At 40.0% G+C, this 20,639-nt stretch overlaps 1 protein-coding gene across 4 annotated transcripts; it reads right to left on the bottom strand.

Annotated features, from left to right (window-relative positions):
• Nucleotides 1–6: 6 nt before the first annotated feature.
• Nucleotides 7–19,751, bottom strand: GABPB1 (GA binding protein transcription factor subunit beta 1). 4 transcript variants are annotated; one of them, XM_080607606.1, is made up of 10 exons: nucleotides 19,437–19,684; nucleotides 14,204–14,304; nucleotides 13,421–13,528; nucleotides 12,404–12,571; nucleotides 11,743–11,937; nucleotides 11,296–11,407; nucleotides 10,826–10,939; nucleotides 7,595–7,780; nucleotides 6,668–6,783; nucleotides 7–1,770 (listed from the first exon to the last, which is right to left on the bottom strand). In XM_080607606.1, the coding sequence occupies exons 2-10, from the start codon at nucleotides 14,207–14,209 to the stop codon at nucleotides 1,618–1,620; spliced, it is 1,158 nt and encodes a 385-aa protein (XP_080463732.1). In that variant the 5' UTR covers nucleotides 14,210–14,304; nucleotides 19,437–19,684; the 3' UTR covers nucleotides 7–1,617. The 4 variants fall into 4 exon arrangements, with proteins under 4 accessions (XP_080463732.1, XP_080463733.1, XP_080463734.1 ...); XM_080607607.1 differs by lacking the exon at nucleotides 14,204–14,304 and having other exon boundaries at nucleotides 19,437–19,751; XM_080607608.1 differs by lacking the exons at nucleotides 14,204–14,304; nucleotides 19,437–19,684 and adding an exon at nucleotides 19,691–19,742.
• Between the last annotated feature and the right edge of the window lie 888 nt (nucleotides 19,752–20,639).

Here is a 20,639-nt window from a genome sequence, read left to right as displayed (position 1 = left end):
TACATATATGTGGAAAAGATATTTAATTGTAAAATAGAAAAAGTAGGCCAGAGTACAGTTTTAAGGGTAATTCTTCTGTATACAGTATAGATAAACTAGACTTTTTGCTTAAGTTTATATAAACAATTCCATAAAAGCAGTGAAACATGGAACAACAAAGCAAAGCACAAATAGTTTTATCTTACAAAAAAGGAATCTGCACAGTAGTTCAAAATGTATGTAACACAGCACTGAACAATCTTAAGGCAGCTCAGTCTAAGCACAGGACTAGAAGCCAGGAACTCCTGAGATCCATTCCCAGGTCTACCACAGATTCATGTGGTCTTGGGCCAATTGTTTAACACTCCCTGTGTTGCGCTTATACCAGTTATAAAATTGAGACAATAACACTCACTCACCTGCCTCAGGCAGTATAGTAAGGGTTCTTTAAAAGATTTTACAATGCTCTGAAGATGTTTTATATAAATCTTAAGTATAATATATCACTGCACAGACACACACAAACACAGTATCACAGTGAAGAACAATGATGCCAGGTAAGAGCAGCATCACTACAACATAAAAAATTCCTTGTCCAATTGCATAATTAAAACAGAAAAGTCTGTTTAGAAAATGCATCAATGAAATAATGTCAAGGCTATTGGGGAAAACAGATCAACAGAATATTCTAAAAGAATATTCTCTTTGTGTTCCAGTGGAGACATTCTTTTCTACTCATTACCGAATTTTAAAATGTTTGTATGTGAAAACTGTAAGACACAAAATTTCAATGCCTCCACTATCAAATTTTGCCTGTTATGTAAATTAGGATTTTCTGTTTTGTTTTGATTACAAATTACATTCTTTCAAGAAATATACCATCCACAATAAAACTGCCTGCTAGCTTACTTCAAATGACCTATAGGCTAAACATTTTTCTCATAATTTTTCCTCATCTTTGCTGAAAAATACTTATGCTAGATGTATGTGTAGAAATTATAAAAACATGCAGCATATGTACAAACTGAAAAGTTTAAAAAATATTAGCTTCATATACAGGTAAATCTACTTGGATATATTTGAAATTAAATATAAAAATTTCACCGCCTAAAAAAAACCCAAAAAATGGTTTTCAGAGAATCTGAGACAACTACTTAAAGCTGTACAAAGATTTCCACCTGGAAATGACTTATTCAGAGAAGTTTAAGTTGTTACCATGTAGAAATAACTGTTAATTCATTTTGTCACATAATTCATTTTCAATTTGTCAGCTTAAATCAACATCACCCTTAAAACTGTCCTGTTTTTCAGAAGTTAGATTCATACTAAAATCAAAAATTTCACAAAAACATTGGCTTCTCATGTTTCTGGATCCCTTCAAAAAGATTTATCAACTTATTTTGAAACTGTAAAAAAAACAACTATTTACAGTATTTCATTTTAAATACTTTTCACAATTTCTAAATTCAGAATTTTTATGTTACAAGAAATTCATCAGAGCTCACGGCTTAAGTCCAGTTATCAACTTGTAGCATCTTCTCTATCATGTAATCCTGTGTCTGTACCTATACAGTGTACAGTTCAAGATTGTACTGCAGGTTTTTGAAAGTAACAGGCTTTGCAGTATGTTCTCGTTTATTAAACAGCTTCTTTATTAGTCTGGAGGCGGTTCATTGCCTCTAACTTCTGCCGATAGGCCTCTGCTTCTTGCTCTTTCTTTAGAAGCTGCTGACGATATTTTTGTGCTTCTCTGTTTGCCTCATCCAGCTGCTTCTGAAGAGTTTCTCTTTCCTATTAAAAACAGAACCAGCAATATTTTGTCAAATATGTATTAAATGCAAGTTAAAATGGCAAATACTTTTTCTTTACATGCAGGTTAAGCGTTAGGGCATCACGTAGAAATTGTTCAGTTCTTACTTGGGCAAACCTATATGAATGCTGCTCAGTAAGTTAGACATGAATCTTGACACAATTTCTCACAGTAAGACTTGAGGTCTAAATATAGTAAAACTGAGTTTCTTTAGCTGCAGAGATAAGCAAGTCTTCAAAGAAAAACGGTGCAGTACAAAAACAGACAGTGATCAAATACTAACATGACATAGTATCATTTTCCCAATGATTCAATTCCCTGTGATTTTTTTAAATCAACTTCTAATAAGAATGGAATCCAATCTAACAGGACTATCAATTTCCATTGTATTTCTGATCAGATCGTACTGTCTGTTACAAAAACTGATACCTATCAGCAGTGTGCACTGGAAAGTGACAGCTACTTACTAACTGGAATATATACATACGTAGTTTCTTAAATGAAGTCATTTAAGTGATTGATACCATGCAATGCAGAGGTATAACAACATCCCCAAGGACACTGCAGATTTATGAATTAACAGGTATTTAGTGAGGTAAGCTTTTTGAACCCAAGAGGACTAACTTATGCACCATTCTGCATACAAATCATATGGGGATGGCTATAACATGGCTTCCAAGCAAAATATGGAAAATGCCACTTCCTACGAAGCTTCCACAGGAACTACGGAGAATGTATTTCTATCTGCAGTGACATCGATACTATAATTTTGTTTGATGCTGTACTGAGCCTAATTGAAAAAGCAATTTGCTTGGAAAAACTGTTTTGTTTTGATCTTCAACCAAATACTATTTTATTAAAGTAAGTGTATCATATTTTATGAGTAAGGTAGTCTTTGATTTCACATCATTTTTTCCACTGTAGCTGAAGTAGCCACAGGAAGGAGGCTGTCAGAGAAGCAATCTATTTCCCTCAAAAACAAAACTGTCAAAAACTGAGACCCAGCAGAAGTTGCCTTTTCACCTTATCCCCATCTCAGCAGTTCAGCATCACATTCCCATTTAATACCTCAAACAGTTGTTCAACATTTCTCCCCCCACCCCCAGAACAGCATCCCTGTTCTTCACCTCTTTGATACACTCACGTATTTTCATGATCAGAGCCTGAAAATACAAAATACTCTGCCTCCCTTCTACTTGCTACAGTTCTCAGTACTTGTCACAGCCACATTTAGCAGTCACATGCTGTGCTGAAATACAATGACATAGGTGATCTGATCATTGCTAACAGCAGCATCTGTATATCAAAAACAACAGCTGAAGGAGCAGTATTATTAAGTTTAGAAAGACTAGCTATAAAACAGAACAGCGTTAACTCTGTAAATGAAACCTGATTTTACACAAGGTTTTAAGAGCTAAAAGAAGCTAGCATTCATGGATTTGCTTCATTTGGAGCATATGCTCATAAAATGAGAGCTCATCTGATCTTGTTGCTTATTTGAAAAGGATGTTCAGCCTCCATCTCTGAAAATTTGGATTCTGCTTTTTAAGTAACATTATAAGTGGCCAACCCATGTAGCTACTAGAGTGACCAGTGCCAAATGCTAAGGCAAAATGAACGGTGAAGCCTACATCTCACAAAGGATCTGAAATACACCAGTGTTGTTCCAGCACCAGTCCAACCAAAACATACTGCTATTTCTGTAATTATCGATGTAATTTAAGCAGAGCCAACAAAGCTTACATAATACAGCCTTGGGGAGTACTAAGTTGGGGAAAAGTTGCTACAGACAATTCTTAAAGGAGTAGTCAAAACAGTGGATCCTGCTACACATGCGAAGTGGGCCTTCCCTCTTGTGAGCACTGAGCTCTGGCTTAATCTGAGCTGAGCACTATCTATCTCACAAATTTGTCACACAATTAAATGTCCTACTGTCAAAAAGCAGAGCTGGTCTACTGGGCTGCAGAAGGGTGAGAACCAGCAGCAGCTCATTGGCCAGAGGCTCTGCAGCACATTACAAAAAATAAGGCACTATCACTACTGCAGCCACATGCAGACTGTAAGCACTCATGGGCAGAGATCAAACTCAGAACAATTCTTGTGAGCACTTTCCACAGAAGGGAGAAATAGAGATGTACAGCCACATTGGGTGTAAGCACATTAAGAAAAGGATGGACAAAAGGAGAAAAAAATGAGTCTCAGTGGCAGAGACGGTAAGATAAAACCAGTAACTATCAGACAGACTAGCAACTCAAAGCATGTAGATTTGTCAGAGAACACACACATATAGTTTTCATACAGACCTAGTCTTTATGTAAGCAGAATAAGCTGAAGAACTGGGGCCAAATATACTAACTATGGAAGCGGACAGAAACCAACGCTTCTGGAGGAACATTACAGACCTACTGTGGACTGAACAGTGAAAACTGGTTCCTTAACTTTGTCATCTAAGATTAAGGACGACTATAACTGGGGTCTTAATTTCAACAAATCTAGAAAACGTTCTTAGGGCACTCTTCAGAACACAAGAGAAAATGTTTTAATTCTCTAAAATCCTTTTCTACCATATAAAAGCTTATACAGATAAAAATCAGGTTAGAGAAGTTTCAGTGCTCTTAAGGAATCTTCCATTTTATAAGGGAATTTTCTTTATTACATACAACTTTCCTCAACAGTCTACATATTGAAGATAGAGGTACCTATAATTAAAATATAATTAAAATTACCAAGCTAAGCAGGAAAAAGCAGGAATGTGAATTCACTAATACAATTCATTTACAAACAAAATTTTTTAGTCTAATTGTCCTGGTTGTTTCTAAAGCATGTCACCTTTTCAACATGCAACAAGAAAGTAACATTCAAGAATGAAAATACAATTCACTGTATGTTAATGAAATATGCATGAAAATGAAAAACAGACCATCTGCATGACAGTGTTTTTTTGCTGCCATCATATGTTTAATTAAACATCACACAGCTTAGGAAGACTGCTATCCCTCTCGAAAATGAGCTGCAATGATTGAATTTAACAGGCAAATGAGAAAGTCAAAAAACATCACTACAGTATTAATTATTCACAATATTTTCACAAGAAGGTTTGTCACCTCACGAGTGGGAGGGAGTTCAACTTAGATTTTCAAACTACAATTAACTGTTTGTACACTGAGTTTAAAGCATCTGAAGACAGCACTCTTTGCCTCAAATCAAGTCTTTATAATGAAATAAAGGAATGAATCACCGATGAGGCAAAGAAACCAATCATCAGTAATAAAGGTTTTCCACATCAAAAAATTATTTTGAAGTGGGAGGGGTCCCACTCCCTCCATATCCAGATATATACTTCTACTATGATAAACTTGGAAGTAAACTGACTTCCCATGCACTTCCTTAATGCCCCAGTTACCAAAGACAGGGAGCACCACACCAAGGCTCTGGAAGTCAACCGGCCTCTACACAGGGGCAGAGGTCTGTATGTGTATTTCCAGTTGTATAATCAGGGACAAGGTCAGTCATCAAAACTAGCACTTAAAGGAAACAAATAGAGTCCTTCATTTTCACCAATTACTTTTAAAATTCTATAAAAGTATTTAAAATATCTAATTGAAGTTGGCAGTCCCCTTAAAGAATTATTTGCATTATTATACCAACTATCTGTAACTAGGAACAGGTCAATTTATTCCTTAACCAATCTGGATTTTTTTTTTCCCCTTTACCTAACAATTATTATTTAAGGAAAAGTAATTTCCTGTAGCAATAATTCAGGCAGATGTTTAAAAGTGTGAACAAAAAAAAAGTTTTTATTGTAACAGTCATACAATTTTAAAAAACGCAGCAAGAAAATTTTAACTGTCATGATAATCTGTAATGACCACAAAGCTGCAAAGGCCAAAAGTATTTGATATGACAACTTAAGGACAGAGAAAGTCAATGATGAAAGGTGGTAATTATTGTTACTAGACATGGACAAGGCATAGCACACACTGTACAATAAATAATATTCAATTGCGCACAAATTGTTATTCAATAATGTGAACAGAAGTCAGAGAATACAACCTTTGATAAATGAAGTAGCATGGAATTGACAAAATGAGAACTCACAGCCTAGTCAAGCCTGACAGCAATTTTCATAAACTTTTGACCACAACTAGTCAGCACAGTTAGAATTAACATAGAAGGGGATTAGATGGTTGACCTATTGTTGTAATATTTTTAAAAAAAGCTACAGTTTTAAATTGAACGGCTGTATCTATTCATCATATATGAAAAGCCCTCTTAATGTTGATAGGTCATCTATGTTGTAATTTCAAAAGACATTATGATGCAAAGATATGTAATAGAAAACTGCTCCAGAATTAAAAAGGAAAAAAAAAGAAAGATAAAAATTGACAAACCCAGAATCTTACTGTTTCATATTGCCATTAACAGTTATCTAGTTATCATGAATGGTAAGGAAACGTTGCTAAGAATGTGATCTCACAATCAGGACAAGCATATGGCCATAAAACACAGATGAGGGGACAGTATTCTCATTCACTGCTATCACGTCAAGTTACGTGATAATATGTTATCAGTATCTAGTTTTAAAAGCTAGCTAGTGATCTTAGAGGGGAAAAAAATGTTAAACTACCAAAAACTTCAACGAATGTTATTTTCATGTGCATGACCAGAGGATGAAGCAAAGGGCACTCCTGTATTCTTTTTACAACAACCTTGTAACAGATAAATTCCAGTAACAGGGGAGACTGAACAAGTTATTGTATCACACTCTTCATTCTTCTGTTACACAGAAACTTAGCTTTAAAACAACACCAAAAAGCACAACCACATATTCAGTGCTGCACACTCTGGTTAATACACATCACGTAAGAGACTCCTTACTTCTATTTCTGCAGACTCCACGCGATTTTCAACAATCTCAATGCACTGTCTCTTGACTGGCGGTTCTTCACTTATCACAGTTTCTTCAGCAATATCTGTTGCTGGAACTGTTAATACTGAAAACATTTGTACATATAAATACACTTTAGTTCAAACAATATTTGCACAATATAAAACTCAGACAGATAATTTTATTAACAGCAGTAAAATGCAAAGTCTTTCCCTTAAAAAAAATGCAACTCTATACAAGTGCATTATATAGCCAGCTCTACAAAAGTGACTTACAAAGCCAGTGCAGAGAAAATACCCTAAAAGCTTTAGCTATTTATATGCTGCTGAAGAATGCTTTCTGACAACTAGCTGTACTTGTTCATACAGATGGTGGACCAAATCATTTGTCTCCAATGTACAACTCTTCAAGCTTCATACTTGGAATCCCCATGAAAAAAAGAGAAATCACTTTTGCCTAAATAGCACTCATTGGCAGAGCATCTTGAAAAGAAACCATCCAGAACCCACACTTGCCACAAAACAGCACTTGTTACACTAACAGCTTCCACAAACAAAGTACATAGGGCCCAAGAGGGACAATTTTTGTCATCCTGGCTTCACTGGTTCTGAGACTGACCCCTTCCAAAACCCCAGACTTACTGAGGGCAAAGCAAGCATTTACCACTTTGCCCCTGTATGTGCCATTTCTTACCCATACAGTTTAGTAATTCTTTTGTTCTTTCTCCTAATGCAGAAGCTCAGCTGACACATGGCAACTCACTGAACTGCCATAGCTCGTATGTCTGAGCTTTCTGCAGTGAAAGGATTCAAAAGTGTATTCAAACTAATTACCACACAGATTTCCAAGCTATTTGCATCTAACAACTTATTACTATACGTAAAATGGATTCTCAAACTGTGCAAGTTTCCACCTACCTTGCTGTCCATCTGGCATGGTCACGATGATTGGCTGCCCTATTCCACTGGTTGGAATTGAATGCAGATTACCAAGCTGAATGCCATCTGTAACTATAGTAATAACTTGCTGACCTCCAGAACTGACAACTTGCTGAATAGCACCATCCACAGATTCTGCAGTCACAACTTCTTCTGTCGCCACAACTATCAACAGATTAGCAAAGGAACTAAGTCAATTTATAAGTTAAACTTTATGATTTCAAATGCATTTTGCTAAAGCCAAGGAAGAATTTCTTCCATGTCATTTCAAAGGTGATCCTCCCCCAAATTAATGCATTACTACACATTATGTCATTAATGTAAAAATTTCACCAGGCCCATACAAAGCAATAACATTTTGAAATATATATGCAATTCTGTTCTGTTTTACCTTGCTCGGTATAATCTATTTTTATTTAGTAAGTTTCTTAATATACACACCCCACTCAAAAAAGACTACTTGGGTTCAGTGTTAACATGGCATCAAGAGTTGTTTTAAGAATACAAATAATTTTTTGCAACGTACACAGAATTCAGCATTCAGAACAACAACACATACCACAGCTTGCACTACACACCGTAACTGAGGCCTTACACTACCACCCTTATTTTCTTAAAACAACATGATACTGAGACAAAGAGCAAGATCACTAGGAACACAATCAAAGAATCTCAAGCACTTTAACTCTGTATTTTATTTTCAATTTGTAAGGTAAAAGCAAAGCCTTTGATTTAAATAATAGACATTAGAGTGCTTCCCATCTACAGAGATGGAATTAAACCCCTATAGGCTGTGTTGTGATGCTTCAGATGAGAGAAGGTAGATAAAACCCTGAAGCTTTCATCTTTTAAATTAATTACAACATACACACAGTCACTCTGTAGTTCAAATGACTGCAGTCATTGCCCTCTGAAGATCTTTATGTTCAGAGATTACTGTCCTATAGCACTGCTTAAATATTCAGAGAGTGTTTGTTCCGTACACCAAAACAGTAAGTTGTACATGAATAAGTGGTACTGTATTGAACTTGATTTGGCTTCCAAGTAAGGACGTTGAAGTAAGAGACTACTGTGACAAAGAATTCCAAGTTGCAACTGCCAATACTAGCTGCTGTGGCAAACAGCTCTGATCTTTCAGTTTCAAACTCAACGCTGGGCTTTCCGTTCTGGAAGGAGACATTAGGACTTCTGCATGAGACCTTAGAATAAAAACCTTTGAGATTTTGTCTGAAAACATATTTATGGGAGTATTTTTCGTTAACATGAATAAAGTCCTTATTCTTTCTTCACTCTTTTTATTTATATCCCTATAAACCTTAATTATCACACAATTTCATATGATAAATGAAACTTTAATTTAAAACAGAAGCACTGATATATTCAAGAATTTCTAAATTAATGTGTGTTATTTTCTTCTGCAGCACGCACAAGGGAGAACTCCTGCATGCAGTGAGATACGCCTTGTTCCACTACAGCACACCAAATATTGCATTCCAAATACACACTTTAAACCAGGCACTTCTCTAAATTTTCTCCACTCAGAGCTCCATACACACATGAATCGTATTAGCACGTAACATTCATCTTCTCATACACACTTCACTTGAGTAAAAACTAACACAAGCATGATTCTACTCAGCTACAGTGAGTAGCATATTTCTTTCTTTGATTTTACAAAATTAGAGTGTTTTTAACTGTAAGCCATGAGGAACTAGAGGGAAGAGATCAGAGAAAAGTTCACCTGGAACGGAGAGAAAAATCTAGAAAGGAACAACATAAACAACATAAAAGGCAGAACCTAATTGCTCTATCCAAGCTTATACAACCTTAAATACAGGAGGCTAAATAAAACCCAAAACCAGAATTTTCACCTCTACAATTTTAGGAAATGTAAGTGGACTGTTTTTATTTTATTTTATTTATTTATTTTTACAAGATGAGCACAACAGAGAGGGTACATGGCTTTGAGGTTTGTTTTTTTTTGTGTGTGTGTATGTTGGGTTTCTTTTTTTCACTTGAACACACTTACTGTTGATGCACAGTAATGAAAAGCTGCTTTTGTATCCTTTATAAGCTGTTAAACGGGTAAGATTCCAGGAAACCATTTACTGTAAGTAAGATGCTGCAAGACTGCCCATGCTTCTGCATAAAAATCAAAGTACAAGAACTGAACTACACAGGAGGGTTAAGTATGATGGACGTTGCATTACTGAAGGTGAGAAGCTACTGCATTAAAGTTTGAAGTGTATTTCTTCCTGCCTGTCATCTCCTGCCTACACTCTAACAATGTTTTATCTTCAGTGGTTTGCTGACATGTAATGTCGGTTACAGCAGGGCACTGCAAGGGTAGGCCCATGAAACATGAGAACACTCAGCTACCAAAGTCTATCTACTACTAAGTTCTGGGTACACATCTAATACTGCATAATCCTACACAATCCCTTCTCTCAAGTTTCTCTCTCCTACAATTAGATCTGAGTTTCACTGAAATACATGAATTGATTGAAAACATCATCCGCTTTTTCTGTAATGAAAGGCATCACATTTTGGTTTTGAATCATCCACTTCACTTGCAATATATAAATGTCATAGAATAGTATAGCTGCACTTAGGCACTGCTCTAAGAATTAGAAGAGCTGGACTAAGCAGAAATTCTGCAGGACTTCAAAATACTTGGAGGTGACAACTCGGATATATGTTAGGATGCAGCTGTCATGCCAGCAAGTCTGGGAGTCCTTCCACCTCCAGTGAAAGCTGTGTCCTTAAGAATGATGTCTATTGCAGAGCTGAATTCTGTGAGAATTAAGCACCAAAGATTTTGGCCTCACAAAGTATCTCATTGGGGGCCATTTCCTATAACTTAGCAGAAAGAAGCATTCAAAGGAAGCAGTCTCAGACCAAATGCAACTAGACTGCACGTAGACAAAGATGTGAATTCAATCTCCTGAATTATGCTCTCTTTCAGCAAGAATGAACGTTAATAGCATTAGGCTGACAAATTTCTGACCAGATGTGGTCAGAAGTCTTATTAAGCAATAGTTGTACACATGTATCTACCAATCTGTTGGGTGAAAGAAAAGGAAAGTTTTTGTTAACATTGGAAAAAAAAAGTCCTCACTTCTGCATGAACTATATCACAAAAAACCCCAGTTATGTACTTTGTTTTAGTTTATTAAAGAAGATAAGCTGTTAGTAACATGGCTTTCTAACCTGGTGTTTCTGAAGAATTAGACAACGGTGCTGATGCTTCCGCTAAAGCCGCTAACGTGGCTAACACAGACGTTGATGAATTTCCAAACTGCACAGCAGACACTCCTGTCTCATCTAGAAGGAGGAAAAAAAGTTAGTTGATATTTTAACAGCCAATGAAATCCCATTTACATTTTTATTGTACTGAAGTTTCTAATACACACTGTTCTCGGCAACTTTCTGCTAAACCAAAGTGCTATTCTGAAAGCACGTTTGTGAAATAAATACAACTGATAAAAGAACTGCCTTCATAAAGATAAATTAAGTACTTAGGTATATACAACACATAAGGAACACTGAAGAGTTATATGTAAGTACTCTATTCTTACCATTATTTTTCCTAAAGCCTTTTCACTGAATGTAAAATCCTAGCTATCCTATAGGCAACTAAATATCCATTCCATCTGATGTATTTGCAGAAGATACCAGACCTGTTAGGTTCACCACCCCTCCAGGTCCAATGATGAACTGTGGTGTTGCTGCATGTATTGTCACAGTATCCGGACTCTCTGGATTCGTATTGATTTGGTTCTGCATTGCAATCTAGGAGACAAAGGTAGTAATATCATTCCAACTGTAGATACAAAGAATTATTTACCTTCTAAGAACTAGAATAATTGAATATTACACACAAACAGGGAGGATCTCCCTAGTTATATCCATGCAATAAACACACACAGTGTCACATCCTGTGCTCTGCTAAACACATCAGAAACATTTTTTGGCTGAAATCTAAAGACAAGCATGTTGCTAAGTATGTTAATATTGGCAATATGGCAATACGTTAAATTTTACAGCTATATTAAAACCTTAGCTGATCACACATGTAAACAAGTACTTTGCTATAAATTCCCTTATCATCACGAATTAAAAGTTACCTGTAATATTTCAGCAAGGTCTTCATTTCCATTGTCTATTGCAATGTCCAATGCAGTTTTGCAAAATTTGCTCTGAGCATGAACATCTGCTCCATACTTTATTAAGAGTTCTACAACTTCTTGGTGGTTATGTTCAGTAGCCCAGTGAAGTGCAGTCATTTTGAGCATGTCCTTTGCATTGACATCGGCACCGTGCTACAAACAAGAACATTGAGTAAACTATGTCATTAGAAGTAAATGAATTAAATAATGCCACTCATGAAACAAAGCCCAAAATTGTCTCTCTCTAGCCGTAGTGTCCTGTTACCTTTCAAGAAAACTATAAATGTATAAGGTCTTCAATCTAAGTACCACATGTTATTTACCTCAAAGGACTGAATACTCCCCAAAACATAATCTTTCTTGGTTCTAAAAGCTGTTACTCACATGATACCAAGTTAGAAAGGAATATTTTTTGGAACTGCAATAAATAATTCACCTGAAATCATGATTTTAATTAATATTAAAATAAATTAAAACCGAATAGGAAAACAAAGCTCCCAATACATACAGTATAAATACAACGTTTTGATGTTAATTTCACAACTAAAAGGAAATCACACATTTTTATCACAAACCATTGTAATATCTCTGGCTCAGACCTTGTTTCAGCAGTTCTTACCTTAAGTAAGACTTCGACTATGCTGGCATGGCCTTCTGATGCTGCCATATGTAATGGAGTTCTGTCCACTTTTGTTCTGGCATCACGACTTACACCTGCTCGCAGCAACACTTCTGTCGTTGAGTAGTGTCCATACTGTGCTGCTAGATGAAGTGGAGATGTTCCCAACTGTAATTTAACAAAAAAAAGTGGACTTTTAACAGATGTCAGTATGAAGTATTTCTTCTTATTCTGAAGCTATCAAACTCGGGTGTTAGGCCACCACTTCAAATTATCTTCCCTTGCAGCCACAAGGAAAGAAGCTATCAGGGCTTTCACAGAGTATAAGGAGGAAAAAAAGTTTAACTTTTTTTCAGTAATCACAACACACTAGAAACAGATCACTGTTTTAGATTTTTTCCTGTCTTTTTAAGGTGTGATGTTTCAAAGGGCCTAACCCTGTTTTTAGTATTGGTCAACATACCATAACATCCAAAGGGACCTCTGGAAGTCATCTAACTCCAATCTCCTGCTCAAAACAGACTCAACTTGTCAGATAGGTGACCACATAGATTAAAGTTCTTAAGGGGTTGCAAATACCCTAAAGTTTTAGATACCTGCCTTAGTCTACATAACCTACTTAAAGCATAGGCACCTCAGAGCACCTATATCAGGAAACTCTCAAGTGCATGTATTAGGTAGCAGGGACTGCTGTCTTAATTCAGAACTCTTGCTATACTAAACATATAAACACTGTAAGTAGGATGATTGTTACTTCCCTTATTAACCACTCCAAAGTTCATTTTAACAGCCATCAGAAGGAACTTTTTCAGACTGTTACAAAATTTAGTAGAAGATCAGACCATATGAAGAAACAACGAAGTTTAATTTTGAATTAGACATCAAATGTGACCGCAAGATTTCAAAAAAGAAACTCCCAGGGCCAGCAATGTAAATGCTTATTTGTAATAATCCTGTTTTCTTTTTCAGGTGAGGGAAGTAAAAGAATTTACTGAACACTGCAAAAGTTTTCATTACCCAATCTGTGGTAAAAGGCGCTCCATTTGCCATCAAAATGCGAACTTCATCATCTTGTCCTGCTCGTGCAGCTTCTAGAAGTTTCTTTCCCAAATCTACTAGTGACATCTAGTGAAGGACATAAAGGAACATACAGAAAACAATATATACATAACATTAATACTGTTTTAAGTGCACAAATATGGCTGTAATGTCTTTTAATGACTATTTCTGAACTACTCTGAAAGTTCAAAAACTTTAAAGTTCAGACTTATAAGCTGGTATTTTAGCCATGACCTTGCTTGACTGCAAGAAGCAGACTGATTTAAGAATTACTTTTGTCAGTCAAACAGAACTGACATTGGGGTGAAGATTTCCGTATTACAATGCTGTAACCATAGCAGCCTCAACATTATATCAAAGCAAAGTTAAACTGGACTAGCTGCATATTTCTTAAAAGAAAACGTGGTTCAGCAGCTCTCACCTGCTACCGCAGCCTTCTGTAGCTTTGTCCAGCTTTCAAAAGGTACTAAGTCAGAGATGCCATGCCACATGTCCAAAGACACTACCTTCACTTATCCAAAATGCCTATATACATTTAAGAAATTCAACTATGCAAATGCATTTAGATGGATAAGAATACAGCACCTTTCTGGCATCTTGTCCATAACTATCATTCATTTTGTTCACCTTAAAATAATTTCTGTATTCCTTGATAGAGCACAAAGCAATAGGCACATATTTTTGTGCTATCTGCATGAGACACACAGACTAAAATATCACCCTGAACACAAATGTTACTACCTCCATCAGCTGCCTACAGCTACTAAAAATGTGCTAAGTTTGTAGACTTGAGACACTGGCTGGAAAACCTTCGTGTCATCTTCAGGTAATCTCCTATCTCCCTTTAAAAAAAAAAAAAACATGTAAAAGATGTGTAATTTAGAGCATGTAAAATTATATATAAACAAAAGACACCTATCTACATTCCTATTGCATCAAAGATTTAAACCCACTCTGCTTCACACTTGCTATTAAATATGCTCAATAATAAAATTTAGAACTAAATCATAACTCATGCTACTAACCAGATTATTAAACGTTCAGTCCTGTCTCTATGCTTTCCACTACCAGGATGTCAAGAACAGAATTACTTTCATCAATTTGCTTTCCAGTCACAACTAAGAGTTAAGCCTTGATGACTAATAACGGCAGCAACAAGGTCGTGCAGCCCATCTCCTATGCAGTGTCAATGTATGAGTTCAGAAAGAAATCCCAACAGGATCATTTCTTTTCTTAAGCCTATACTTCTATCACAAAACCACCTTATTTAGAAAGTTCTCTGCACCTGGGTCAACTGGCAAACTGTGTGTGGCGTGTTGCTAAATGAGCTGAAAGTTATTGATTTTGGAAGGAACGAGAAGGCAGGAAGGGGGAAAAATACTGCAAACGCAGAACTCCAGCATGTATCAGTAGAGCCACAAACGGGAGCACAACTGACTGCTGGCACCAATATTCCCTCCACCAAGATAATACTCCATTTACGTCCATCCTAGCACGCAAGCACATTTCGACTTAGCCAGCCAGAAAAGGAGAGAGGAGCAGGAAGGTGGCAAGGGCAGGCCAAATACAGACAATGGGAAAAGGAAGGAAAGAAGGAGCACACGGTCAGGTGCAGAGGAAGGGACAAGCAGCTGGCTCTCTGCCATGAAGAGAAAAAGCAAAAGAGAAACAGGAATAAGAGAAAAACCTACTACTTGTCCCCGTTAAAGGGAGACACTAAGGGTAATGATACAAAACAGTAGGGTAGAGACAATGTTTGTCAAGTGCAGCAGTGAAGTAAAGGAGCAAAGTCTTCCCTCTATATGGCACCCTTTTTTTTTTCAGGGGTGTGAGGGATTGCAATTTAGGAGGGGAAAAAAGCACACAAAGACTTTTCTGATGGTCTAATACCACATCAAGAACCTCAGAAGTGAAAGAAAAACTGTAACAATCCAAATTACTGAAGTTAGGAACAAATTCAGAAATACAATTCATTTTCCTTGTACCATCTATACTGGTAAAATTAACTGCAAAGCTGTTATCAAAGCTCTATACAACAAAAGCAGCAAAATAAAAAATCAATTACATTGGCCTGAAAAAGAAAGAAATGAAATGTTCTAAGGAAAGGAAAAAGAGGGACCTGGAAGATCATACATGATACGACCTCCATTACCGTGTATTTTTACATTAACTAACGCTCTCTTCGGTTGATATAAAGTGTTTGTGTTTTAAACTAGCACAAAACATCACATCAGTTTACATGTGTGTGTGATGTAGAACTTTAACTTCAGTTACGATGATAACATTTATTTCAGAAATGAAGTTTCAGATCTCCTAGAGAGCTTGAAAGCACGCTCAGGCCATCTAGTGGAAGAAAACGACAGAACTAGCAGAGCTGCACGCTTGGACTCAAAAATAAAAATCACATTGTACACCAATAGCACACTGCAGCCGCAAACGATGCCTTTCTGACAAACTACTTGGGCACGTTCAGCCACTTTTAACCAACCAATACCAGCATTTATGACATTTCTCAGGACTAATCAACCCCAAGCTGACCTCTACTTGGCAGACCCCTCCAAGGACCCATACAATAAGGTCAGCAACCCGTTAAGTAACAAACACCCCGCATTTTCCCCCAAGCTCTTTCAGTGCTAGTACCGGGACATGCCAAGGGTCTGCAGTATCACAATTTCCTTCTGCCAAAAGAATCCTTCGGCTGCCCCCTTGAGACCATTTTGTGGCACTACAACAGCACAGCGATACGATCAAAAGTTCTGGGTATAGCACAATAAAATATATTTTAAATCAAAATGAGATTTCCACTTCAAAGCAGCACTCGCAGGTAAGCACCACTGCTGCTCCCTACAGTGATAGGAATCAAGTCCGCTGCATAGCGCCGGAGGGAGCTCTTCTGCAACCGGCATCTCCATCCAGCCCGGGCAACGCTCTCTAAGAGCAATCTTTCAGACACCAGAAGCATCAGTGGCTCTGAAATAGTCTTGAGACTACTGGATTTATTCTTATGGCAATCCGAGTACGTTTTCAGACTTGTAACAACTCTCATGCGCTGTGTGAGCAGAGGGGTTTGTCTACCACGGGGTAAATAGGGAAGAGCCTCTGCTGGGTTTGGGCTTCTCAGCATTCACTGCCTCCTGAACTTCCACACCGCGTTACTGCAACGCATTCTGCTGAGTGCCGTTAGCCAGGTGCCACAATTAACTGGTTATTAAATGTACATCAAGTTACTATTGCAATTTCACTTTGGTTCGAAAGGAAACCATACTGCTCTTCAGTATCTTAAAACTTAACTTAGATGTAGGCCTTTTACATTCTCTAAAGCTCTGAAGGTCACGTCGCTTCAGAGGGGTACACAACAGCAGCATCTTTCGGACCAGCGTCCTGTCCAGTGGGTGCCGGATCTGGCCTTTGCTCCCCTTCTGCCACTGTGGCACTGAGCATCAGCCGGTCAAAATCAACCGGCACAAAACAAATAGTTGTTGCAGAACACCTGCTAACGTGGAGATATCCCAGCTGCTGGTGCACTTCTAGCAAGGCATGCTCCTAAGAGAGATGTACTTACACGAGAACAGCATGAGTGCAGCAGTGCAATTTACCAGAGAGTCAAGTGAATCAATATACGCCACATCTACAATGACAATCTGTAACCACTTCTACAAACCCCAAGACAAGCGAAGATCTAGAAAATGGTAAGAGGCTCCCCCTACTCAAGTGGCACACAGCAGGATTATACATGGAAGATAGCTTGAAACCCATCATTTCCGGCATCCATTTACACCCAGAAAAAGAAAGGCCTTTTCAATACGCCTTTTTCCTTTTCTTATTTCAAAAAATTCAACCTCCTTCCCCAGACCTGATCTTCAGAAATGTTTTTACCCCACTCATTTCAACGTTGCACAGTACCTCTCAAAACTGAGAATAGCAATTTCTAGTTAATTTTATGCGCCTACCCACACCACATAAAAAAAATATTTTTAGAATACAAAGTTTAAACAGTTAGCAGCAACTATTTAAATCTTTAATCAAGCATTCAGTTTTGATCACTATTAGAATTGAACTAACAGGTCCAACTCGTTTTCTTCTCTATTTTTCCATCAACAACCTGAGTGAACTTAGAACAACTCTTCTAACCCAACTTCTCATTTCAATTAGTTTTGTAACTTTTAAAGGAACTGAAAGGCCTGCATTAAACCTAATTGTAGAATCAAAGAATGCTTTGGGTTGGAAGGGACCTTAAAGATCACCTAATTCCAAGAAAGCATTCATTAATAGTAAAATGTTTTAATTTCAGTGCTTTCAGCTTTCCTCTAGATTGTGCTGTGCTCATTAAATTCCCCCTCACTTGTTTAAACAGAAACATCCCCTTCATGTTGGACCATGTCAGCATCAGATGAAAAATACCTAAGAGAACAGATCAGAAGAGCAAACACGTAGCTAGATAACTTTGTGGTGAATGTATTCAAGCCTGTATTTATGCAGGTCCATATTCCAATTCGGTTCATACATTAAATTAAATTAGTACCCAATCATCAATGTAATTCCATTAAACAATGCAAGCGTTTACAAAGAAAGTCTTGCCCTTAAGAAGAAGAGTAGAGATTTGGCCCCTATCGGCAAAATACAACATCTGCAGCATCTAAGAAATATTATTATGCAACAAGGGTGAACCACTGGCACCAAGATTTGGGTTGGCACTGCCAGCAAACTACAAAGCTTTCACAGATAGATTTGGCACTAGATAACACAGAGGTTATATTACAGCAGATAGGATTGAGATGCAGAGTATAAGGGTTTGTGATGTCGCCTTTGAACCATAACACAACCTCAGAGTCTGCCTCATTCATCAAAAATGGAAGAAAATACTTTGAAACAAAAATCACCAGTCTCTTTAATTAAAGCAACATTTTTATTATGAGGAATCTTTCTTGACAATTTCTTGCACACGGGTTGAAAAAAAGAGCTCATAAATAAACTGCTTTTAGGAAAGAATGTCGGTCACGAGGGAGAGTTGATACCTAGTGTACAGCGATCATTAGGTCCTGCCACGTATGTTCTTAACCTTACTCACAGCAGATTTCTGTACCCCTACAGGCACCTCAACCAAACAGCTTTTAGTCTTATTAGCGCTTCAAAACTCAACAACAGTTCAAAAAAACCACTACGCTAAAGGCCTCCAATGGCTGCACTCGTAACTATCAGCACGTTTACCATGCGGCGTTCGCCGTTAAATAAAAACCACCTTAGCAAACAGGCTGAAGGCCTCCACGCAACCGCTTTAAGTTAAAAGCTGTGAATGAGGAAGCCTTCCTACGGCACCCTCCTGCAGCGTCCTATCGGACGGCCTGGCCAACAGAAAGTACTGGGATTACCAGGGAGGGAAGCGAGCCCCGGGCCCGCAGCAGCGAGCCTTGCCCCCGTTCACCCCCCACCAGCTTTCCGAGGCGCAGAGCTGCGGCTGGCGGAGCAGCTCCCCCCGGGGCCCCCTCCAGCTCCGAGCCCTCCCATGCAGCTCGGCGGCCGCGGGGCTCCCCGCCAGGCCGGGCCCAAGCCCCACGCGAGGCCCGGGCCCACGGGGCCGACCCGAGCCCCCCAGGACAGCCGCAGGGCGGGAGGCCCCACGGCGGCCCCGGCCCCACGGCGGCCCCGGCCCCGCACCAGGCCGCGGCCCGCCGAGGCCGAGGCCCGCTCCCGGGGCCGGGCCGCCGCCCGCGCCCCCCTCGCGGCGGGGTCCCCGGAAGGCCGGCCGGCCCGCCCGCTCTCCCCGACAGGAAATCCTGGCTGGGCTGGGCGCTGCGGAGGGAGCCGCGGCGCCGGGTTCCGGGGGAAGTGGAATTATTTTTTACCAGCGAAGAGATCGACTTCCACATCCGGTAACGGGGCCCTATACAAAGGCGCTGACTGACCTGGAAAAGCTTGAGCCGGCCCGGGAGAAGGGTGTGGGGGAGAAACGGGCCGCGGGGCCCGGGAGCCTTACCGTGCCGCCGGCCCGCCCGCCGCCGCCGCCGCAACAACCGGGGCCGCCGGAGGCCGCCGCTCATCGGCGCCCAAAAGCCCCACACAAAAGTCCCCGCTGCTGCCCGGCGGAGGGACACGGCGGCTGAGGGGCGGGGAGGGGCGCTGCGGCTCGCCGCGCTGCGCCCCCCCTCCTTTCCCCGCCGCAGCCGCCGGCCCGCGCCTCACCGCGGGGCGGCCGAGCGGGCGGCGGCGGGAGGGGCGCGCGGCACTTACCCTGCGGCGGGCAGGGGGCTTTTACACCGGCACCGCCGCCCCGGCCGGAGCGGGGGGGTGGGGGGGAAGCGGCGGAGGGATACGGCCTCGGTGCCTCCCGCCGCGCATGCGCGGCGGCGCGGGGAAAGGCGGGGGGAAGCGGGTGGCGGGACGGGGCCGCCATGTTCCCGGACCGCCGCGGGCACGGGCGCGAAGGGGGCGTGAGGGGCTGCACCGCCTCGCGGCCCCTCCTTGGGGTGAAGGGGGGCTTCAGGAGGGTGTGGGGGTCGGGGAGGAAGGGCTCGGGGCGTGTGGCGGCTCCAGAATGGTCCTGAGGCCTCGCTGGTCTGTCAGGCTGCTCTGGCCTTGAGCCTCAGGCTCGCCGTGGGGGTGGTGTCTTGGGCCCTGAAACGCTTCTCCTAGGCTGGTTGGTTGCAACCCGGTTGGAAAGTGCTCACGCTCAGGTTCTCACCAAAACTATTACAGCACAAAAATTGGGGACCGTGGTAAAGCGGAGGTCCCATAATCTATATCCTTCAGTCAAAGGATATTGGTGATAAAACTCTCCTTGTTATTTTTTGGAGATAACTATACCTTCTTGATACTCTTCATCTGATACATATTTGTATCAGTCTTTACAAACTCATTATTTTAGGCCCTTGAGTTGTCAAACACAGCTTTGGAGAAAGCACAAATCAGCTTCCGAAGAACAAGCATCACCTCGCAGGTACCACAGACCTGGATCCTCAAGGCGTTACCATAGCAGATCTGCTCGGTACAAGAGAGAAAACACATTTCCTACATGGGGAGGCAGCCACCCACCTGGTCAACGCATTGGCAGGGCTCACACTGCCACAGTTGGCCGGGCTCTGCCTGGTTTTTGCAGCACTTTTGAGTTCAGCTGCAGGCACGAATTCTCCACGTGCTTTCTGGAAACCCAGTTAATCCTTCTTTAAATGTCACCTCACTC

This window comes from Anser brachyrhynchus (assembly GCF_964034855.1).
Source record: "Anser brachyrhynchus genome assembly, chromosome: 11".
In the NCBI taxonomy this organism is placed as follows: Eukaryota; Metazoa; Chordata; class Aves; order Anseriformes; family Anatidae; genus Anser; species Anser brachyrhynchus.
Note: the sequence above shows the minus strand (reverse complement) of the source record. Positions and strands in the feature narration are given on the sequence as shown.